Source organism: Montipora capricornis, chromosome 13 (assembly GCF_036669925.1).
Source record: "Montipora capricornis isolate CH-2021 chromosome 13, ASM3666992v2, whole genome shotgun sequence".
In the NCBI taxonomy this organism is placed as follows: Eukaryota; Metazoa; Cnidaria; class Anthozoa; order Scleractinia; family Acroporidae; genus Montipora; species Montipora capricornis.
In genome coordinates this window covers 25,874,270-25,895,598 of record NC_090895.1, presented here as the reverse complement: position 1 = coordinate 25,895,598, position 21,329 = coordinate 25,874,270, and the positions used below count along the sequence as shown (strand labels likewise).

General features: G+C 40.8%; 1 protein-coding gene across 2 annotated transcripts in view; it reads right to left on the bottom strand.

Moving 5' to 3' along the window:
* LOC138028414 (protein unc-80 homolog) overlaps nucleotides 1–21,329 on the bottom strand; it is a 60,800-nt gene that overhangs the window by 19,982 nt on the left and 19,489 nt on the right. The window contains exons 11-33 of one of the 2 annotated variants that reach the window (XM_068875952.1): nucleotides 20,115–20,187; nucleotides 19,586–19,838; nucleotides 18,942–19,022; nucleotides 16,202–16,312; nucleotides 15,837–15,937; nucleotides 15,603–15,689; nucleotides 14,032–14,115; nucleotides 13,270–13,338; nucleotides 11,695–11,733; nucleotides 11,379–11,465; nucleotides 10,709–10,802; nucleotides 10,447–10,571; nucleotides 9,954–10,028; nucleotides 9,089–9,193; nucleotides 8,805–8,849; nucleotides 8,028–8,215; nucleotides 7,310–7,388; nucleotides 6,809–6,859; nucleotides 5,847–5,936; nucleotides 5,355–5,462; nucleotides 4,745–4,864; nucleotides 3,809–3,966; nucleotides 2,843–2,976 (exon numbers count right to left, since the gene is read on the bottom strand). In XM_068875952.1, the coding sequence (XP_068732053.1) occupies nucleotides 2,843–2,976; nucleotides 3,809–3,966; nucleotides 4,745–4,864; nucleotides 5,355–5,462; nucleotides 5,847–5,936; nucleotides 6,809–6,859; nucleotides 7,310–7,388; nucleotides 8,028–8,215; nucleotides 8,805–8,849; nucleotides 9,089–9,193; nucleotides 9,954–10,028; nucleotides 10,447–10,571; nucleotides 10,709–10,802; nucleotides 11,379–11,465; nucleotides 11,695–11,733; nucleotides 13,270–13,338; nucleotides 14,032–14,115; nucleotides 15,603–15,689; nucleotides 15,837–15,937; nucleotides 16,202–16,312; nucleotides 18,942–19,022; nucleotides 19,586–19,838; nucleotides 20,115–20,187 (2,357 nt within the window). The remainder of the gene's footprint in view (nucleotides 1–2,842; nucleotides 2,977–3,808; nucleotides 3,967–4,744; nucleotides 4,865–5,354; nucleotides 5,463–5,846; nucleotides 5,937–6,808; nucleotides 6,860–7,309; nucleotides 7,389–8,027; nucleotides 8,216–8,804; nucleotides 8,850–9,088; nucleotides 9,194–9,953; nucleotides 10,029–10,446; nucleotides 10,572–10,708; nucleotides 10,803–11,378; nucleotides 11,466–11,694; nucleotides 11,734–13,269; nucleotides 13,339–14,031; nucleotides 14,116–15,602; nucleotides 15,690–15,836; nucleotides 15,938–16,201; nucleotides 16,313–18,941; nucleotides 19,023–19,585; nucleotides 19,839–20,114; nucleotides 20,188–21,329) is intronic. The other variant, XM_068875953.1, reaches the window with a different exon arrangement.

The following is a 21,329-nucleotide window of genomic DNA, read 5'->3' as shown; positions in this document are numbered from 1 at the left end:
AGAAAAATAGCTTTAATTCTCCCCACAAAAATGTTACACCTCGGAAGAATTACCTCAAGCAATAAAGATAAACCAACGACAGCGGATAACGTCCTTGACAGAGGCTTGGCTTGCCGTTCACTCTATTTGATAGTATCATTGGTCGACTGAATATGTTACGTTATCAACCCGCTATCAGCCATAAGATTAAAACTCTATACAATACTTTTCAACCCGCACATCGTTTTTCAAACTTTTGACTCGGTGAATGAAATGTTTGTATCGAATCAATTTGAAAATCAAAGATATGTTTAATGCTGAGTTTACAAACGAAATGAAAAAAATCGGTGGATTGATGATTATGAAATCAATTATCAAAACGACAAATGACCTCTTTCGTGATCAAAGTGTTTGTATCCTACAAAACATACGACGGATTAACATGTATCCTACAAAACAGGTGAACGGCTTATCCCAGTTTGACACCACGCCAACAGCACAAATAAACTCCGGGAAGCGAATTTGCGGAACCACACAGAAAAAAGGTCACAAAAACACTTTAAAAATATAGAAGCATACTCTTATCGTGAAAGCACGCCACCAACTGAGATAAGAAAAGACACGATATATCAAGGGGCGTAAGAGTAGTTACTCGCAGTCACTTGAAAACATTAACTTGCTTATCGTAAAGGCATTTCAATGATAACTTCTTCATCTGAAATAATTCATGTTTTCGCGTCTTAAACCCTTTTGACTCAGCAACACACACTGAGTGCTTCGTAGAGCACATGGTGCAAATAAACAAAGAATTGTAAAAATGAAACAAACAATGCTTTCTATTTCCAATCATGTTTGACGGGTCTATACGAGTTTACAGTGACTCAAAAGATAAGAGTTTGATATTGAACGTTATCTCATATAATTACATTGATAACATAATTGCATCCTTGTTTAATGAGTTCTCGAAAAAGGGATACTTTAATCAAAACCCCTCACGCTCATATTTCACAAAGTGGGCCAGGTTGGCGAGTAATTGAGCACAAAACATTAATTAACCTTGCGTGGGATAACCCTTTTCTATGGAATATTGATGTCTTAAGTTATTAAAATACTCTGTGATGAAATAATTGAGAAAGGGGGTATTTTTCTTAGTTTTTAATGTTATAACCCATTTGCTCGACCGAAAATTTCATCAAAGTTTCCTGCTACGTTGTCTAAAAATGTTCGTGACTTCTTAACTTCTTAAGGATTCTTGGTGCCAATGAACTTGAGGAGAAAAAGCAATGCCGCTGGCAAGAGCGGGAGTAAACATGTAGAGACAGAATTAAAAAGTGCAAGTCATCAGTTAACGTCCTCCACAGGACATCAAATTTTGTCCCTTCAATTAACACAGAACGACAAAGAAGTATGCTAAAATGTCAAAGGCACGCGCAGGTGGTGCAAAGCCATTGGCTTTGCTAACAGGGTCGGCTTTGTTTCAGCGAATCAAATGCCAAAGTGATAGATGATGGTATTAGCACGATCCGTATTGCCGGACATGCCAAAGAAAAGCAACCAGAGTTGAGAGGCTGTTTTGCGCAACCCTTTAAAAAAACGAAAAGTATTATTTTTAACCGACACAAAAAAGACTGAAGGTCAAGTATGAGGAGGGGCTGCTCACGTACAGAAAAATATTTATTGACGGCGATCACACGCACAACAATAATAAAAACAAGAAAGCATCGCTTATCTTAGCAAACATTGTATGAGTATAGTTTGATCATTACGGTCTTTGTACAAAGCTGCAAAATATAAACATCAGCGTGCACTCTACAGAAAACGAGGGGTTCACTACGAATCCAGTTCAAAAACAAGCGATCGTAATCCGAGATCAACTTAGGTCTGAATCAACATAGTCAAGCTTATCTTTTTGCCATAGGCTAATGCAACATTACGATTTCAGCAACTGAAGGGTTTCGTGCCACTGCTCCAACAGTAACAAAACAAAACAAAACAATAAATAAATAAATAAACAACTTCTCATTCGCAACAGTCACGAAATACTTCCTCTGACACAAGTCGAAAATTCCTCTGGTGCACAGAACCCGTGCCATCGCCGCCTTTTTTTTCCAAGAAAGGTATTGGCACAAAAATCAGTGCGCAAACTTTTTAACGAAAACAGTTTTCCTTATTCTGCGTACGTGGTATCCTTTTGGAAATAAAATTTAGAGAGTCTCGATCTCGGCTCCATCTGACTACGATAAAGCCAGCTTGGATACTTACTCACCAGGGCCCCATCATTGCGCATGCATGTGCTTGTGTTTAAAAAGGCGAGATTGTCCTCCAAATATCAATTGCTTGATTGCCCCACCCTACGTCGACTGATCGCGTTGATCAGTCCGTGGAAGGAATGAACAAGTAATCGCCTTTTTTTCTGCTTATTCTTTCCCATTTTCGACTTGAGTGGTATTGATTTTACTTGTTTACTCATCCCACTCGGAACGCTTGTCTGTTTGCAAAAGTTCGTGTGTTCTAAGGTCTTCTAAAGACGGCATTTACGTGAGCCCAGAACAAACCCCGACTGGAACCGGTATGACATTTTGGCAGCCGTTTACGTGAAACCGGGACGTTTGTTGCAAGACCGAAAAGCATACAGGCTTGAAATTTCTGGACCCAGTCTGAGATTTGTGGTCATTAACAAAAGAACGGTGCGTACTCTGACGGGTACGAGATTTTCTCGCCTCGGTCCAGCAACCGAGACGAAGTAAACGCCAAAAATGAAATGTATGCAGGTCGATACGAAGTCATGCTGGTCTGAGTTCGTCCCGCTCTCATGTAAATATAAATTATGCCCAAGGATTGCGTAACATTTTAGCTCACTCACCCCAGTCCGCTTCATCTGCTTCAACGCTGCTGATGCTTCCTCGTCCCAGGATAAGCGATGTGGTCGAAGCCAAATCAGGGAAGATCCCAGATTTATCCGAAATGGATTTGTAGCTCTGAAAGTGGACAAACGATCTGAAATAACAACAAGAAACAAATTTAACAATCGACTGAAACCCCTCATAAGTTGCGAAATCCTAGTAAATCGAGGAGATCGCATTTTCCTCAGCATATGGGTGCACCTGGCATAATAACGCCCATTTAATACGGGAAACGCACGATTTCTCAAACTTCGGGAATCACTTGCTCTGCGTCTGTTCACTTCGTCTAGCATAAAGAAGGCGCGTTACGCTTATAATCTAGTTTGCCAAGTTGGTAATCCGTGTTCTGTCAATCTTTACACGAAACAGTTTTCAACTGGCGCACAGAATGTTTGCCAAAGTCGTCCCACATAGAATGTGTCTCAAACAAGTAAAGCTCTTCCCGTCCTTACAATAGAGGAACAATCTGACCATGCCTCTTCAGCGTAAAAACAACCAATGGACAATGAATTCTTCGATTAGTTTAAGACCGGAAAAATCTCCTTCTGTCCGAAATCCGCTATAAAAACTGCTATTGCGTTTTAAGACTTCACTTGGCTGGTTAAAGCAACACATTTTCCCGGCCGTCAAACGGGGGTTAGTTGAGTCAAAAGGCCTACTAATTAAGGATGTTCACTTACAAGTTCATGGTACTTTGACAAATGGTTAAATGGCTACTCGGGTTCAGTGAACACGCGAGAACAGTCATTTCGCCTTCGACGAGAACTGAATAATTCACAATACTCTAGGATCTATACCAACAGCCACTCTGATTGTTGTCGAACCTGGTTCGTGTTTAGGCGTACAAACATAAAACAGGACAAACTTCAGAAAAAAAACTTGGTAAGTGAAAAACAAATTGAAGATACGGCTACCCAGGAACCTACCTGGTGAGGACCTCCGAACTCTTGACCAAGACATTCATGGAGGTAACGAGAGAGAACAAAGCTGTTACTTCTGCTTTTACTTTGTCTTCGCTATCGGCTGAATCGCTTTCTGATTTCAAGTAATCAAGGTAGTGAGGCAAAATGGCCGACAGTACCACCTGTGATCCAATGCAAAGATTAAATTCAGTGATTACAGCCGAAAAGGGGAAGTCACGTATTGTTGAGTGTCGCAGGGTAGTTCCGTCACCTCGGATATAGAAGTCAAAGAATTAAAACTCTTCCTCAGGTGATTTTGATCACGCCCGCAACGAAAACAACAAGGAGAGAGAGAGAGAGCCTTTAGCCATTTACTGTCGGCGGTTTTCTAATAACGGGTAGGTACTTGGTGTATGAAAGAACCTCCCCAAAAACGGTCCCCACCCATTCCCTCCGCTGCCTGACATGGAAGCTCTTCCTGGTTGCTAGCAATAAAAACAGTGTTCATTCACGAATTTGTACATGAATTAGATTGGTTTTGTCTACCAAAATAAAGCGCAAATGATCGAATACATACCACTTTACAGTGTACGGGTTCCTGCTTTTACTGGCCGAGGGAAGCCTCGACACAGCGTTGCAGTTACCGAGAACCAAACTGAGTTACCATTGTCCAAACGCTGCGCAGTGCGCACTAACCAAGTGAGCTATGTCAGTTGAAATGGTGACCAATTAATTTTGCATACACACGATCTTAGACTTATTGGTTTTAATTTGAGGAAAGGCCGCTAATAGGACATATCTTAAACGTTGCAACGAGTTGAAATAAAAAAAATCCTGAACCTCTGTTTTTAAGAAAGCTGCAGAGTGTTTCAACCAAAATGCAGAGAGAAGGCATGGTAAGGTACCGGTATTGCTACTTGCTACTAAGTGTCAAATGCAGAAAAAACTTGGGGGACTTACCACCATCTGTACAGCTCGCTGAGACTCGGGAGCGAAATTTATTACAGTCACACACAGACGAACTGCGGTGTCAATTTGACTTGCGCCAGGAGGGTCATTTGAACTTTCGTAACAAGAATCCTGCATGAAACGTTTGGGGAAAAACATACAGCAAACACATCACAAAAAAAAAACAATTAAATGTTATGTTAGTAACGTTTGAGAATTCTACCATACCGACAATTTTCACTTCTTGGCATTTCCAACTTTTGTTTCGTTACTTTTGTTGTTGTTGTTGCTTTTTCATTTCCTTTTGTATGATGCATGATTTCCCGTGGGGCGTCTACAGTGTATTCTACTTCTCGAGCTTTACATTACTTTTAATATGGGAACCTCCCAACAAAAGTAGCAGCTTTTAAAACCGTCTCTCGTGCTCCTTGGTTTGGGAAAGAACAATGAATTAACATTTTATCTGAACTCATAACTAGTGAATGTTCCTGTGCAGACTGAGTCTTACAGATATATTTAACTTGTGTTCTTCGCCTTAATATCGAGTTGGTCCCTGTTGTGATTCAAGTTAAAAATAAATTTCCCCTGCCTCAAAACAGTGGGTCAGTTACGTTTTTCTTACCATGGGTTTTAATGGTTTCTCAGCTTTTATCATCTCCAAAATCTCTAGATTGTCGGGTGAAGGTCTGTCCAATGAAGTCAGCAAAGCAAAGAGACACTTCGAAGGGATCTGGAGAGCAGAAGTAAGGCACACTGTACAAACGTATAATGTGGTTCATTATTAGACCCTACTCGAGCTATAAAAGGTTCAGTCAACCCCCCTCCCCTCCCCTCCCTCGCTTGGTACTTTCTAGGCAGCCTTTTTGCATCACAAACTAATCCTCTCTTAGGTGATTTTGGATTCAATTTTATTCTGCGCGTAAATGGAAAAGAGTAGAGGAAAAGGCTCCTTGCAGTTCCGCGCGGTCAATTTCACTCGCCAGTGCTTTTTACGCATTTTCATTTTACTTGACGCAACTCCGTTTTCCTTGTGGCAGGCACTTTAAGAGTAGAAGGGAGAAATTTCCTCCTTTATTTAATTGACTGCGATAAGATAAGCTAAAAAAAATCTCACCTTTCCAGCAAGATCTTCTAATTCAGATTCCTCACCATTTCCGTCTATCCTAGTCTCTACGAGTAGCAGTGGAGCCACGCTGGCAAACAGCTGCACCAAAGATAAAAAACAAACAATTGTAATGAAATTTGGGAGCAAACGATGCTTGAGGACATCCACAACAAACAGTCTATATCCAGAATTAGTCCATACTCTTTTATAACGCGAGGATAGAGACTTTAAGTGTGAAGGTTTTATTATGCAAGTTAGTTTTTAGTCATAAGAAAGGAAATAAAAGAAAGAGAATCACGCCTTAGAAAAAGAGGTGAAAAGGAACTCGGGAATAGACCGTTTTCGAATTCTCACGGCTGGACTGGATCTAGCATGAAATGGAGGCTAATGCGGGCAAATCTTTTCAAATGCAAATTAATTTGCCCGCATTAGCCTCCATTTCATGCTATATCCAGTCCAACCTTAGAATACGAAACTGGCCTATTGCCTATTGAATTTCTGGCATTCAATTTGAATTTTCGAAACTCTTAGGGCCGATTTACACGGGACGATTTTGTCGCATGCGACAACGGCTTACGACAGGCCCACGACATGATTTACGATTGTTGTGTACGTCAGAAAAAATGTCGTAGCGTTTCAAAACGCTGCGACAATCGTAAGTCATGTCGTAGGCCTGTCGTGAGCTTGTCGCATGCGACAAAATCGTATCGTGTAAATCGGCCCTTAGTAAACCATTAATGAAAAGTCGCAGGGACTGCGTGAATAAAAAGACCAGGGCAGAGCGAATCACTCGAAAGGTAGAACCACACCTTCTAATTACTTTTTAGTAACTACTCTTATTGTGTTGCTGACTGTTGTCCAGGTCGGCGATCAAGAGAAAGACGGCAAGCAATGCAAGGTTTCTTCAGTGTAGTGGGAATGGAGAACCGAGTCAGAAGATTGTTGAAGAAATATTTTTAGACTCGTTTTACCTGCAGTAGACATGGCTTTTGATGTAGGGTGTAAAACTGCTTCAAGGCAAACTGCAAATAAAAATAAATCGATTTTTTGCGAATTTAAGAAATGAAATAACGATTTATTTCGTAATCTCGTGCTCTTAATGCGTTCGCATAATTAAAGATACAATATTGACAATTTCAGGTGAAATTTATACCGACTTTCAAAAGCAATTTCGTGTTCAAGGCGAAACACATTTACAGAGTTAAAGAGAAAGCTGAACTAATCTCACAGATCATACTTAGGGTAAGCAGGTTAAGCTTTACAAAGCTCTAAAATTAGTCAATAAAAAAACTTCAGTCACATATAAGATTTTAAACCGAACCCAACCACCATGCCCCTAGTGTGAGGGCAAAAGGGGGTGGGGGGTGGGGTGCGCACAACTCAGAGTAAACCGTGACTTTTAGGCCAGCAAATATCCCGGCAATAAACAACAGTTGCTTCGATTCCTGCGATTGGTTGTAGTTACCACTGACCTCAATAGAAGTGGTGACCATCTCATTTGACTGCTGATGAGCGTAGACTTGCAACAGCGAAGGAAATATGTGTTGGTACCTAAAACAAAGAGTTCACTTGTGGGTATAGGCATCATTAACCGTAACGACAGACATATTGCGGACTAACAAAATAACACACCATATTTGGCCTTTCAGCTCAAGGGCCACATTAACACTACAATTTTCGTCTTCATATTCGTCCCAGTCATGAGCTAGACGGATAAAGAGTTAATTTACTGGTCTTCCGTTTAAGGTTTAGGAGAAAATTACCACAAAAGGACTGGAAATAATGGTTGGTACCAAAGTACTTCTCACTCTGGTCGTTTTTTAAAGAAAGAGAAACGGTCTAAATGCAGACGAGGTTTCCTTCAAGAATTCACACTTGGACAAACAAATTGGGGTAAACAAAGAGAAGAAAGAGAAGATGAGCGGTGTCTGACACTTGCAGACTGCAGACCGCGGGATGCAGACTAACCCTAAATCACAGTTATTGAAAGCTAACCGTTTTAAAATGGATCCTTAGACTTAAATACTGTTATCAGCGCTAGTTAAAATGGGTGCTAGACTTAAATAGTGTTTATCAGCGCCATTTGTAGGCAGTCTGCAGTTGTCGTACACCTTCAGTTATGACCTTTTTTGTTTCGTTCGTATTATCCAGTTATGACTTTTACATACGATATTTTCTCACGCTTCTTACCCATCAATAGCAAAGATGTTGGTGAAATGAACAGCAATGTTGATTAGGGAGGCCAAACAGAGCCGCAACATAGCGCCGTCCTCACAGTGAAGCAAAATGGCGCCATTTATAACGTTTAGAAACAGGTTTAAGTCCGCACAGCCCCACGGGAAATCAGGTGACATGCACTGGAACAGGGACGTAATGAGCTGGAAATGTTATACGTAAATTGAAGTGTTACTGAAGCGCAAAAACATACTCAAAGATACTATTTCTTAGTAATTACTGTCTCGGAAAAAAAGGAAACCCCCAAACTCGAAATAACTTACAATTATTTACCGAAGTTGAGGTAAATATACACCACTTCAACCGACACTGATGTGAATAATTATTTTAGTATATACCACACAAGTTGAATAAAAAGCGAACCAAAAAAAAATACTATATTTTTGTAAAATGCGGTCGGAAATTTCAAATCTCGTGCACCGGTTACTCACCTCCGAGTCACTTGTATATACTAATTATACCTAAGGAAAAGAGCACTTTTCAATGAAGTGTCACATCTTCTCTATAATCGTCCACAGGTTTTAAAAAAAACTGAGAATGCTTTGCGTACTCTTCGTAATTAAACAGTACATTTCTTTACCACAACAAAGCGGATTCGAGAGAAGTTGAAGACTTCTTGAGAGAAAAACAGAGACGTTTGCAAAGTCTTAAGTTCTCAGCTCGTTTTCGTTAAAAGCTCGGGTGCTATGTATCCTATTGGATAAAATGAAATCAAGTAAGGGAAGGACCTACCTCGACCCAGACACTCTTGTGTACGACATCCAGGGCGGCAAGTTCCTGCAATTAAACGTCCAATATTTTTTAAACAAACAAATCGATTTTTCTTTCAATGGACTTGAAAACATAGGTATAACAGTAGGGACCTTCAGATCGCAGGACGAGGACCACTACGAGTTTTCCGTACTGAGCATGCGCATAAGGTTTGGAGGCCGACATTTTTCGAAGTCGGAAAAACTCGTAGTCGTCCTCGTTCTACGATCTAAAGGTCTCTAATAAAAAGAACAGGTCTTCCTTACATTGCCCTTTGTGCCTCCTGCGTACAATGAAAAGTCACAGTCAAGCGCTTTGCGAGGAAAAGAAATCTGACGACTAAACTCCTCATGAAGGAACGAAACGTGTTTCTGAAAAAAAAAAAAAAGGGTCATTCTGAGTTGCTGTGAATCCTGCGACAAGGTTGAAGTAAAGTGTCCCGATCACGTATGGGGCTACTTCCCCCTGGGTGGGATGCCAGCCTACCGTTGGGTTAATACCACCCCACCGGGAGGCAGTGTGGCCCAGTTGTTAGGGCGGTTGCCTTGAGATCCGGGAATTCCGGGTTCAAGACACGTCCTGACCACTGGTTGAATTTGTTCCTGGTAGTCCCTGGTTTAACTTCTCAGCTGCACTTGTAAATGGCCAACTGGTTTGCCTCCGGCCAGTTGGGATTCTTAACAGTTGTTTTTGAATGTTCTGTTCTGACGTGATTGTGTTTCATTGGCCCTGCAAAACCCAATGGGGATTGGTCAATTAAGTATATATTGTACTGTATAGTACCCCCTGTAATCGGGGTAACAACAATGGAGCAAAGTTTATTGGTCTGAGAAAAAAACAGACAACCTTGTTGGACCTCTATAAGATCACAATCGTCAAGCCACACTTTATAAAGCTCCGGATAACCCAACAGGGAAATCTCCTTCGAGTCAAACATGTGCCGAGGGTCTTAATCCACCTCCGAACTTAGATAAGTTTCCTCAATGTCACTTCCGGTAACAGGGATACTTTTGTTCACACTAAAACTACTCCATGGTAACTTATCCACTGGTTATTCAAAACTAAGCACATCAAATGTCTAAAGTACACGTGCACGCCATACTGTTAAAAGATAAAGCAGTGAGGACATACTTGATTAGGCAAGGCCTTTAGCATTGATGAAGTGAGCAAAACTCGACCAATTTCAGCTATTTTTGCTGTGAATGCCTAAAAGTAAACATTGCATGACACAAAGAGTTAATTACACAATACACCTTGTTCACAATAGAGCTCAATGAACGTGTTCTACGAAGTTGTTGTTGGTTAAGTGTCTGATTATCAGACACCGATTCAAATGAGACTAATGACAGCTACCAAGCCGCAGATTTTATCCTTTGGCTATGTTTTCTGTGGAAGGTTGTTCTAACTTTTACCTAACTTTGCAGTACTTTCGAGGCCCTAGTTGTTCAAAAGGTGGATAACGCTATCCACCGAATAAATCACTATCCATTGGACAGCGCAATTGGTTTCGTTATGACTTTTCCACTGGATAGTGATTTATCCGGCGGATAGCGCTATCTATCGTTTGAATTACTGGGGTCTGGTGGCTAACGCCTTTAAATGGAAAGAGAGCGTATTGGGTTACCTGTGCCTGTCTCTTGTTAAATGCAGGTTCCTCGTCTAAAAACTCTAGCAACAACAGTGGACTGGAAAACCCCTTGCGGTAAGTGTACACGTCTCTCACGTGATACCTGTCCTCGAGAATTTGATCTGGAGGGAGACAAAAAGCCAAGAATGAACGTGGGAGGGACACCTGTTCCGCAATTTCAATAGCAACTTGTTCAGCTACCTTTGTAACAAATACACTTTGTGGCCGGAGTCACATGTTAAAGTGTCTAGTTCCTTACCTGACTTTTTGTCGATAAGATACAACTCCTTATCTTCGTTGCTGTTTTGAAGTCGGGACTTGAATTCCTCAAGAATCTTTCCGAACGTCATTTCCTTAATAGAAATGAAAACAACATTTATTAGATAAAAAAAATTGATATCTTGTCAGGTTGGACGACAATTAGCTGTATTTAAGACTGACACAAACCACCAAAAATCATGGGACATTCCCAAAGACTATTTCTCTTCTTAGAGCGATCCTAACACTTCAACCGGCACCTGTAACGAGCCATCCCACCAATGTGGCCCGGGTTTGATTCCCAGACTCGGCGTCATATGTGGGTTGAGTTCGTTGGTTCTCTACTCTGCACCGAGAGGTTTTTTCCCGGGTACTCCGGTTTCCCCTCTGCTCAAAAAGCAACATTTGACTTGATTTGTGTTAATTGTTAATTTCAGTTTATAATGTCCCCAATTAGTGCTCCAGCGCTAAAACGACTAGACACTAAAATAAAGCTCCTTTCCTTCCCTTGCCCTTGCTGATGGAGTGATGTGGTTTTCAGGGATCGAGCCACGCGACGGCTGGTCACGGTTTAACCACTCAAACAAAGGGTGGGGTGGGATACGTGTGGGGACACAGCATCGAAAGGATCAGTAACAGCTAAACGACAAGTAACAGATAAACAAGCTTACGTCGTGCACAGGCACAGTTTCCTTGGTTTTCTCCTGGTCTTCGTTATTTTCAATGCTATCTTGATCAGGAAGGATAACACAAAGTTTCTAAAGAAAACAAGTACCAGATTAATTCAGCAAAATCTACTCAAATCCACACAAAAAAACAAATAAGAAAAAAATAACCAATGTGTTAACGCCAAGTAGACCTTTAACACAAGCACAAAGATTAATGAATTGCTTAACGTTTGGACTTGATAGCAAGTCAACGGAATTTTATTAGGAACCCCAAAAATCCAAGGTCCAATGAAAGGGTAAAAAAAAACTGTTTGAATACCTTTGCACCGGGAACATTCGAACTAACTCTGAGGGCATTCTGTAGAGAGAAACAGAGAAGATAATGAAAATGTAATAACAGGGTCAGTCACTTACTGTGACGAGGTTCATCATAAAGCGCATTGGACTACCTTATGATCAAATAAATAAAGAAAAAAATTAACTTTGAAAAAAAGTGGAAAATTGCGCTTTAAGGACGGTGCCTCCTAATTCCAAGGTATTTTTGCCCCGAATTATGATTATGCAGGAAATGTAGATCTTAACAAGTGTTATTGATATCCAAAAAGAAAATTGTGGGTAACCACGCTTTTGCAAACGATAATTGATGAATTATATTTGTAAAAAGCTTTAAAATACAAAGCAATGTATGGCGTTCTTTCTCAAATTGAAAACCGCGCAAAAATATCACTGTATCGGTAAGCATCACCAATAGGAAATCAGAGTATATCGAGATGCGCAGAACGTATACGCAATAACAATAGCAGGCACCGTCCTTAAACCGTTCAAGTTCAAGAAAAACAGCACGTTATATCGATTATTCTTTATCGCAAGAACTGTTCACTATCTATTTTTGACTCTCTTTTGTACCTTTAAACTGGCCAATTTAAAAAGGGTAATGTATTGAAACACTTCCGAAGTTATTCCTATTCCAGATAAGGATAAACAGAATAGCTCAAATGAACACTGGAAAAGAACATATAATTCGGAAACGAAAAGGCTTTTGCCGTGGCGACCTGGTAACAAGGAGTCACGATCGGAAAAACAAGTAGAAATTTAAAAAAAAATCGTAGCAACGTGGTCACGAGCGTGACATTTCCCGCAAAAATAAACCCCAAACAACGCTTATTCTGTGCATTTCAAGGTAACTAAAATTTTTTTGTTCCTTGCATTCTAATATACGAGTGTTTCATCAATGCTTTTCCTTTCATTCAGTAGAAAGAGTTTCAATCGAGTGTCATAAAACCAAAGTAATTACTTTGGCCATTCAATTCAAAAAAGAGGGAGACAATTCGGTAAACCAATCAAAACTCGAAGTAATTACACGCAGCCGACACAAAGCGCGGGAAAATGTGCACGAGCGAGCCACGATTGGTTTCGGTTTCACTTCTGATTGGTTGAAAAAATGGCATGAGAACTTTGAACCAATCACTGAGTGAAATAATGCAAAACCAAAGCAATTCGCTAATTACTGTCGGCACTGAATTGAAAACCGTACTAGAGCAGTTTTCAATTGAGTGTCGTAAAACCAAAACCAAAGTAATTACTTTGGCCAATCAAAAAGGTCTGAGACAATCCAGAAAACCAATCAAAACTCGAAGTAATTACACGTAGCCGACACAAAGCGCGGGAAAATGTGCACGAGCGAGCCACGATTGGTTTTGGCGCGAGAACTTTGAACCAATCACTGAGTGAAGTAATTATAAACCAAAGTAATTCACTAATTACTTTCGACACTCAATTGAAAACCGCTCTATGACTGATTAAAACGGAATAGGTCCCAAAACATCAAGTTAACCTCAATATCCCGTGTGAATGGCACAAAGAGATGCGCCTCCAAAGCAAAGCAGAAACTTACATCGCAATGTTCCTTTCTCAAGCACTGTTTGAGATCTTTAAATAAAAATCCTCTAACGCTAGGAACTGCCTGTCAATACAAAAAGAAAAAACCGCTCACTTACGTTCAAAAAATACTTCCATGTTCCAAGATGATGTTTTTAGAACACGCCATAAAAACTACGTTTGAAAAGGGGTCCATGACTTGAAGCTAAACACTCTCTACCGAGCTGTCATTTTCTCTCGCTATGCATTGTCAGATTAGCCAACCAATGTGCGACACGTCGCAGGTACATAAATTAATTTATGCACCAAATTAACTTTTCAATAAAACGATACCTCAAACAAGGTAAGGATTACGAGCCAAGTGGTCCATTAGGCGCGAGCTTATCCCGGTCTCTGTAGCATGAAGCGACTGGAAGTATTTCTACTCCCCCCTGGATGGGATGCTAGTCCAACACAGGGCAACCACCGGCAATAAATTCGCCGGACCGTGAGAGTAAAGTGTCTTGCCCAAGAACACAACATAATGTCCCAGGCCAGGGCCCGAACCCAGACCACTCGATCCGGAGTCGAGCGCACTAACCATGAGGCCACCGCGCCTCCCACACCTCAAAGAAGGTTTACTAGTTATTCGTTCCTCATCATGGTCAAAAAGATCTAGTGTGATCGAAAATTTCCTTCCAAAAGGTTTAAGCACTCGCGACTGCCCCAATAGTTGCCCTTGGTTCAAGACAATCTTTATGAGATCTAGATATGAAGTGCATGAGAGATCACATCTTACTTGCCACAACAACGATAACACCAAGGTCAGGGAGTCCTCAGAGCCAGGTTTATTTGTCCTTGCATAGAACATTGCCACACCGATCTGCATACAGATAAATGTTTTGATATAAAAATGATCGTTGCAACATGGTGAGCAAAAGACAGTTCAGGTTTAATCAGGACTCAAACAAACGAATCCAAATAAGGGCTTGTTAAAGCCTAGTTCCCACTAGCGACATAACGATCATAATCATAATCATAAGCACGAAGATAACGCTGTTATGTCGCTTATGTCTTCGTGGGAACGTGCATAGGCGCCCTTATGATCAACATAATCATAATCATAAGAAAATGATCGACCATTTTCTTATGATTATGATTATGGCTTTGACTATGACTATGTCGCTTTTCTTTGCAGTGGGAACGCGAAAATCATAACGACGTAATGAGAAACAAACTGACGCAACGGGTTATTGTGTTTTGGCCAATTAAAGTCTAGGACCAGTACTTTCGGGTCGGTTCATTTCAAGATGGCGGCCAGCTTAGAATACGCTCTTTACGTTTTTAGAGCGGCCGTCCCCACTAGAACATAAGAAGCTTATGTTTATGTTTATGATTATGAATATGCTTATGATCCTTATGTCGCCAGTGGGAACTAAGCTTAAGGAGGCGCTGTTAAACTTGGCATTCACTTGATCTCAATCCGCGCTTTGGAAGTTCACCACTGGGCGAGGCGGGCGTCCTTTTACTTTCAGTCTTTGAATGTTGTCATTTAAGTCTTGAACTCTGTGGCGACAAATAAATCGTGATAAGTAAGACTGTTCCTGCACTAGATTTAAGCTTCTGCATCTCTTCAAGCAGGTATTTCGGTAACTTATTTGATACCAAATTCTAGCAATATACCACAAGCCCACGTTGGTCGTAGGGTAAATGGCTGTCCAACGGTAAAGCGTAATCAAATCCAGTTGAGTTATCTACTAGACAGCAATTTATTCCTTTCCTCCACCAAAAACACGAATCAATATTCTTCTGGCAACTCGCCTCTTGACAGTAGGGAGTTTAAGAAATGACCACGGCCAAAATCATTTCGTCGACGTTGCCGTCGTGGCTTCTTAAACTCCCTCGTACTTTCCTGAAAGAAGACAACTGCAACTAATCCTCCAGAAATAACGTGGTCCTCTAGCTAGGAAGAGTCGTTTGTAACTGTTATTATCATCACACTACCCGCATTCACTCGGACTTGAACCTCGCTGTGTTTTGCGCCGACGCTACAGTATTAGGGAGCTTAAGCAAGCGGGTTTTTGAGACGCGGACGGCAACCGGAAGAGAACACTTCGCATGCCAGGACAGTGGTGTCTCCCAGATTTTCATGCTAATCATTTTTAATGGAGAAAACATACTTAGCTATGTAAATGTGGTTGTGTGAAGACACGTTAAAAGGGAAAACCGCTAATTTCCGGTTGCCGTCCGTGTCTAAAAAACGCGCGTGCTTAAGCTCCCTACTGTACACTTCCACCGCAGTGAGGTACACCACGTGACAGAGCCCTTTTACCCAACCAAAAGCCTTGTGCATATACTAGGCCTGCTTACCAGGTTATTGATGAGGAATCGTGATGAAGTTGGAGGTAGCTCCGTGACGTAAAGGAGTAGTTTCCTCAGCAAAGACACCTGCTCTTCCTGTGCGAAAAAACAAAATTGAGCCACTATCTTGTGACAAATCACGCCATCCTGATAGCGTGACAGGCAATAAGGAGCGTCACGTTTTCAATCTTGAACAAGGGCGTTTACTTTGCAGGATCACGCGTGGAACAAACAACAACCAACCTGTTTATCCTTCTTGGTAAACTGCTCTAAAATCGTTCGAAAGAAGAGAACTGGATCGTCAACTAAGCACTGCCACACAAGACGGCGAGCGACCTCCATCACTGGAAATGAAAAGTAAAAAAAAAAAAACGAAATGAGAGTCGCCTTTGTCTGAGGTGTGGTAGGCGCTAGTCCCGGGTCAAGAAACATTAGGACCTGTCTTCGTGACCAACTCATTTTGTTACATCTTTCGCATAGTATAAGCGGTATGATAAGCTCACAATTCTCGTTCCTTTGTCTAGGATTGGAGGCTTTTTTCGATGTCAAAAGATGAAGCGGAAAAGTTATTAAACACACCAAGAAAGGCATTTTTGAATTTAACGTACCTGCTCTCTTGTCGCTTGCAATCATGACGTCATCCATCATTTCGATGATACATGGAATAGCACACGATACTGCTTGAGGCCATAATTCAGCGTCCACTTGTTGGCTTTCACCTAAAGATAAGCGAGCAAATCCACATGATTCACTGCTAAATGAGCAATAACAGCAATAACTATTATTTTAAGCTTGTCCTAAAACAGGTATGGCTAAGCGTGGCGATACAAGCTCTGTACAGTAAAAGATACACCTAAAGTAATTTGGAAAGACGAAGAGAAGTCATCGAACTTAGCGGGAAATTAAAGGCAGGAACGAAACACAAATGGCTAACAGGTGATTAGAAGTTACACATCATAAATGAGCGAAAATACTGGAAAGTAAAACATAATCATTAGGTTAATTATCACAGGGATTTCAGTACAGTCAGGTTATGAAGACAACGCGAGCAAAAAACACTGAACCATTCACTTTTCGGATTTCCACCTTTACTTTTAAACCATTCATATCAATCCAGTTATATCATGGGATAGCTCGTCTGTAATGTTCAGAGCAGATAAGATATAAAAAATGCGAAATACTTAAGATAGCGCTAGCTTATATTTTGAAGTGGCGTTTTCGTTGTTGTTGCAAAATAAGTTAAAATGAAGTGTACACAAACAAACGCCGCATGTAGAGGAAAAAAGTCAATTTTAAATAAGGGGTAGACTTTCATATACGGGACAAAAATGGCGGAGGAAAAAAGAACCATTGTTATATTCCGATTAGGCATTGCTAATTAGGTATTGTAACGTTCAATTTGTTCTTTTGTTTCAATGGACATTAATTATTTCGGATTCGGTGTATTAAAGACCAGTCCATTGTGCATACGAAAAGGCGGGTCTAAAACACAGGTCACATTCCTCAGGACACTCGTTGCAGGTCATCGTTTTAAGCTTGCTTGAATTGTGTTTCTTGACTTTCACAGCCTTGGTTTCGATAACAGAACAGACGTGGTTGTAGTCAGAAGTTTTCACTGCGCCACAACTTCCAGAAGTCGTATGAGTCAGCACGTTCTATTCTTCAGACTATTCTGTCTCCACTTGACTACAACCACGTCTGTTCTGTCATCGTTTTACCTTTTGGAAAGTAACCAAAACCCTCAATTTGGCTAACCCTAGGCCTAAGGTTGGTTTTCAGACCTAGGGTTAGCCAAATTGAGGGTTTTGGGACCCGCCGCATACGAAATATGGAATTTTACAAATTGAACATACTGTTGTATAACTTTTTAATTTTAGTAACATTAATGTTAACAAGAGTTTAAACTTTGGAGAAAATATGAATGATTTGAATGTGGTCGCTCTTGGCTCAAGTGGATAAATTAACTGGATATTTGTCCACTATTATAAAATAAGTTACCACTCAGCTATTAAACGTTTTAATAAGTTACCTTTACTCAACATTTAACTGCGCATACTGAGTGCATTTTAACATGTAGTATCAGAAACATCTCTCCTCGTATTAAACTCAGGAAATTGAATTATCCCAGCCGTAGAGTTATTGTGCGGACGGTCTGTTAATTGATCAACTGCTGATGAATTTTAACCTTGTTAAAGAATAAATGGATTTATAATCGGTTTACCTGTTCTTCTGGCACAAAGTAAAGGTTTTCACAGAAGAATGAGCAAAACAAATCAAGAATAAAATACACTGGGATATTTTGGCGCGAAAAAAAGAGGTATCGACCGGCTACAAACTCGTATCCAGACTCCTCTGAGTTCTCGTTTTCAGGCATCGGTTGTTTAATTAAGGTGATTCCCTAGTATTGCACTGCGCATCCTGTTCTGCGCAAAACACAGCGTAGGCCACGTTCGTATTCAGGCATGGCTAAGAGGCTTTATGGTCAAATTTTACGGCTCAGTTCTGTTTTCTTTGTCTCACAAGTCTCAACGGATATTTCTAAAAAAAAAATGTTTAAATTTAACCATGAAGACTCATAGCCATGTGTGAATAATGATATATCGAACGTGGCCAAAAACATTTGAAAACGGCGAACTTTCGTGCGGGAAAGCTCGCTAGAAAAAAGAATGGCCGTTTTCAGAGCACGGGCGTAAAGAGCCAAACGGGAAACTATTTAGATTCTCGCAAAACAAAATGTCGATCGACAGCTTTAATGATGCTAAAGTGTCATACGACAACTTGTATTACTAAGGAATCACCTTAAAGGCTGGATAACTTTACCCAGTGGATAAACACGAGGCCGTTCAACTGAGGGTGCGTTCGATTGACCGTATTCCGGAATAGAAGTAAGAAACCCTTTGTTTTTACGGAGATTCACATTAAAACTTTTATCGAACACCTGCTTAAGTGTTCTTTTAAACATATCTTTATCATTCTTGTTCCTTCAAAATGCTGGAAATACCGCTTTAAATCATAACTCCACGTATTCTTATTACGGAATAGGGTCAATCGAACGCACCCTTAGTCTGCACCAAAAGTCAATCTCACTGATGCTGATCACGTGCATGAAAACACAAACTATTGCGACCACATAGGAAAATTTTTTAGTAGTCGATCGATCATTGCGAATTGCATTGTTCTCTAATATGTCACTTTTCAGAAGAAATTTGATGTTTTACATCCCTGTAACTACTTTAAGGAGGGGATGTTCAAGACAGACTTCGATTACCTCCTTAAGTTGAAAAACCTTTTTTAAATTAAGCCGGCTAAAAACAAACGCTCAGACATTATTTTAAGAACAACCCAAACCTGTATCCTCTTCGTTTCCGTCGCCCGAGTTTCCTGTAGCATCCAAATGATAATGCCAAACATCCAAGCGAGCATATCGTTCTGCCGGGCAATTCACAGCGATAAATAAAAGAAACAACTATGAAAGTGACATCATATTTCGGTGCTGTCATGAAAGTGCGAGTGCTTCTCCATGATATGAGCCAATATGGGTAACCATGACTTCGTTTATATTATGTCCACGTTGTCCTAATGCAGATTGTCGACATGTTGTCAGTGCAGTGCCCACGGAAATGTGCCCTCAAGGCCACTCAAATGGTGCCAGAGCTGTTTGTTGGCAAAGCAACATTGGCCAGAAGGTAATATTGTGCCAGTGCTGGTGCTGTTCTGGCGTTCTTCAAGTGCACGACCTATAGTGCTGCTCTAGCTGGTGATAATGGTGCTCGTAGTTGTGCCAGTGCTATGTTGCTGGTTTCAAGTGATGGTGGGAACACATTGTGCCAATATTGGCACCTTTTATCGAACCATGATGATGCAAGTGCTGTGCACGGTTATAACAAGAGTACATGCAAAACCTCCTGGTGAAGGCAGCGACTCTCTATTGGACTAGTTTGTCTCAAGGAGCAAAAAACACAAAAACACGCTCATGCTAGTTCTCAACTCACCTTTATCGTCTTCTGTAACATTGACACCAACTGTGGCCTCCATGGATACTGGCACAGCTCGCATCAGGTACTCGCACCTCTCCTGTCTCTTCTTAACTTCATTTCCGCTGTCTCTAGTCTTCTTCGCGCCCTTCTTCTTGCCCTGTACTTCATCTAGTAGTTGACACGCATCCCAAGGACAATCCGGGGGGTGGCTTGATGGCATACCCACCGCAGGGGAGGGAAGAGTGAAGTCAAGCTTTGCTGGTGGGACCTTGAGAGACATTTGTAACGATGAAAAAACAGCAGTGTTGGAGAACAACTAATTTCGGAATATCAAAGATTGGAGGAAGGTTGAATTAATGTGATCTCATGGTGATAAAATAAAAGGATAGAAAAGAGGAGACATTGGAAAGTTACCCAACAAAATATAGCAAAGGAGAGGGGAACACTGGCGTTTCTCTGTAATATAAATAACCTTAATACCTCTGCCATGATTCTTTTCCAATTCTGCTACTAATTGCCCATAATGTGACAATAATTTTTATACCTTCAAAATTAGTCTTGCTCCTTCTTGAAGCCTCGGCCAGGCATGGTACCTTGATTGCCACAACACCTCAAATCTAGAAAAGGGTAAGTTCTTATTATACAAAATCTGAATTGTATATATAAAGTCAGAAGCACATGACCTTCAACTCTTTTCCTTGGAATCAAGCTGGGATTTCAGAACACCAATTTTATGCCCAAAAATAAGATCGAAGTTGCACGCGCGGGAAAATGTCCGAATCAGAAGTTGTGAAGATTTTGAAACCAAATGGTAGCATAACAAAATGTACACAAAAGCGGAAATGTTCAATGGAGCGTGTTCATTTTAACATCACAGCATCCATGATGCACGAGAACTGGTCACACTGGTCATGTCAGGGTGTACTAAAGACTGATTCAGAGAAAAGTTCTTTACATTGGGGCTCTGAAAGCAAACCTGGGGTCTGTTTCTCGAAAGTCCCGAGACCTTTTCGGGCTTGAGTTGCCAGTTGTCAAACTGCACAGCAATCTGCTCATTTTGAAAAGCTGATCCTTTAACATGTTTTTGATGTAAGAAAAACTAAGAGCATTGCGAAGTTTGGTGGCTTAGAACCTCGGCGTTGCAAAGATATTAAGGGAATTGTGGCACCCGAAATAGGCCCGAAAAGTTTCGGGACTTTTGAGAAACAGGCCACTGGACCGTGATGAGGGGGGGGAGGGGGGGGGGCAATTTAATCCTCCCCATGTATAGGGCAATGAAATTCGCTAAAAGGGGCAGAGGAGTGGGGAAAGGAACTACGTAGCCTCTCCTTCACCTTGAGGCCAAGTCATCTAAAACAGGCTAGAGATTTAACCTAAGCTTGTTTTCATAACCTTCCACTAAGTACAAAGGTCAACGTTTTTTGGTAACCATTAATTTCGGATCGATAGAATAAACTTTTTAAAGTTTTTAGTAAAAAAAAAGTCTCTTTAAATAATTCAGAGTTTAAACTCTGAATTATTCCATGAGGGCACGTTGGATATGAGATGGTAAATAGCTAACGAGGCGCGTAGCGCCAAGTTGGCTATAAGCAGTCTCATACCCAAGAAGCGTGAAAAGAATAATTGTTTTATTAAATTTCATCAAATTCTGAACGTGAGAGATGTTTTGTTCCGGTAAATTTAGCTTCCCGAACATATCTTTCTGCTTGGCAACACTTGACTCAATCAGTTTCCATATTAGGTAATATGGTATATGAGC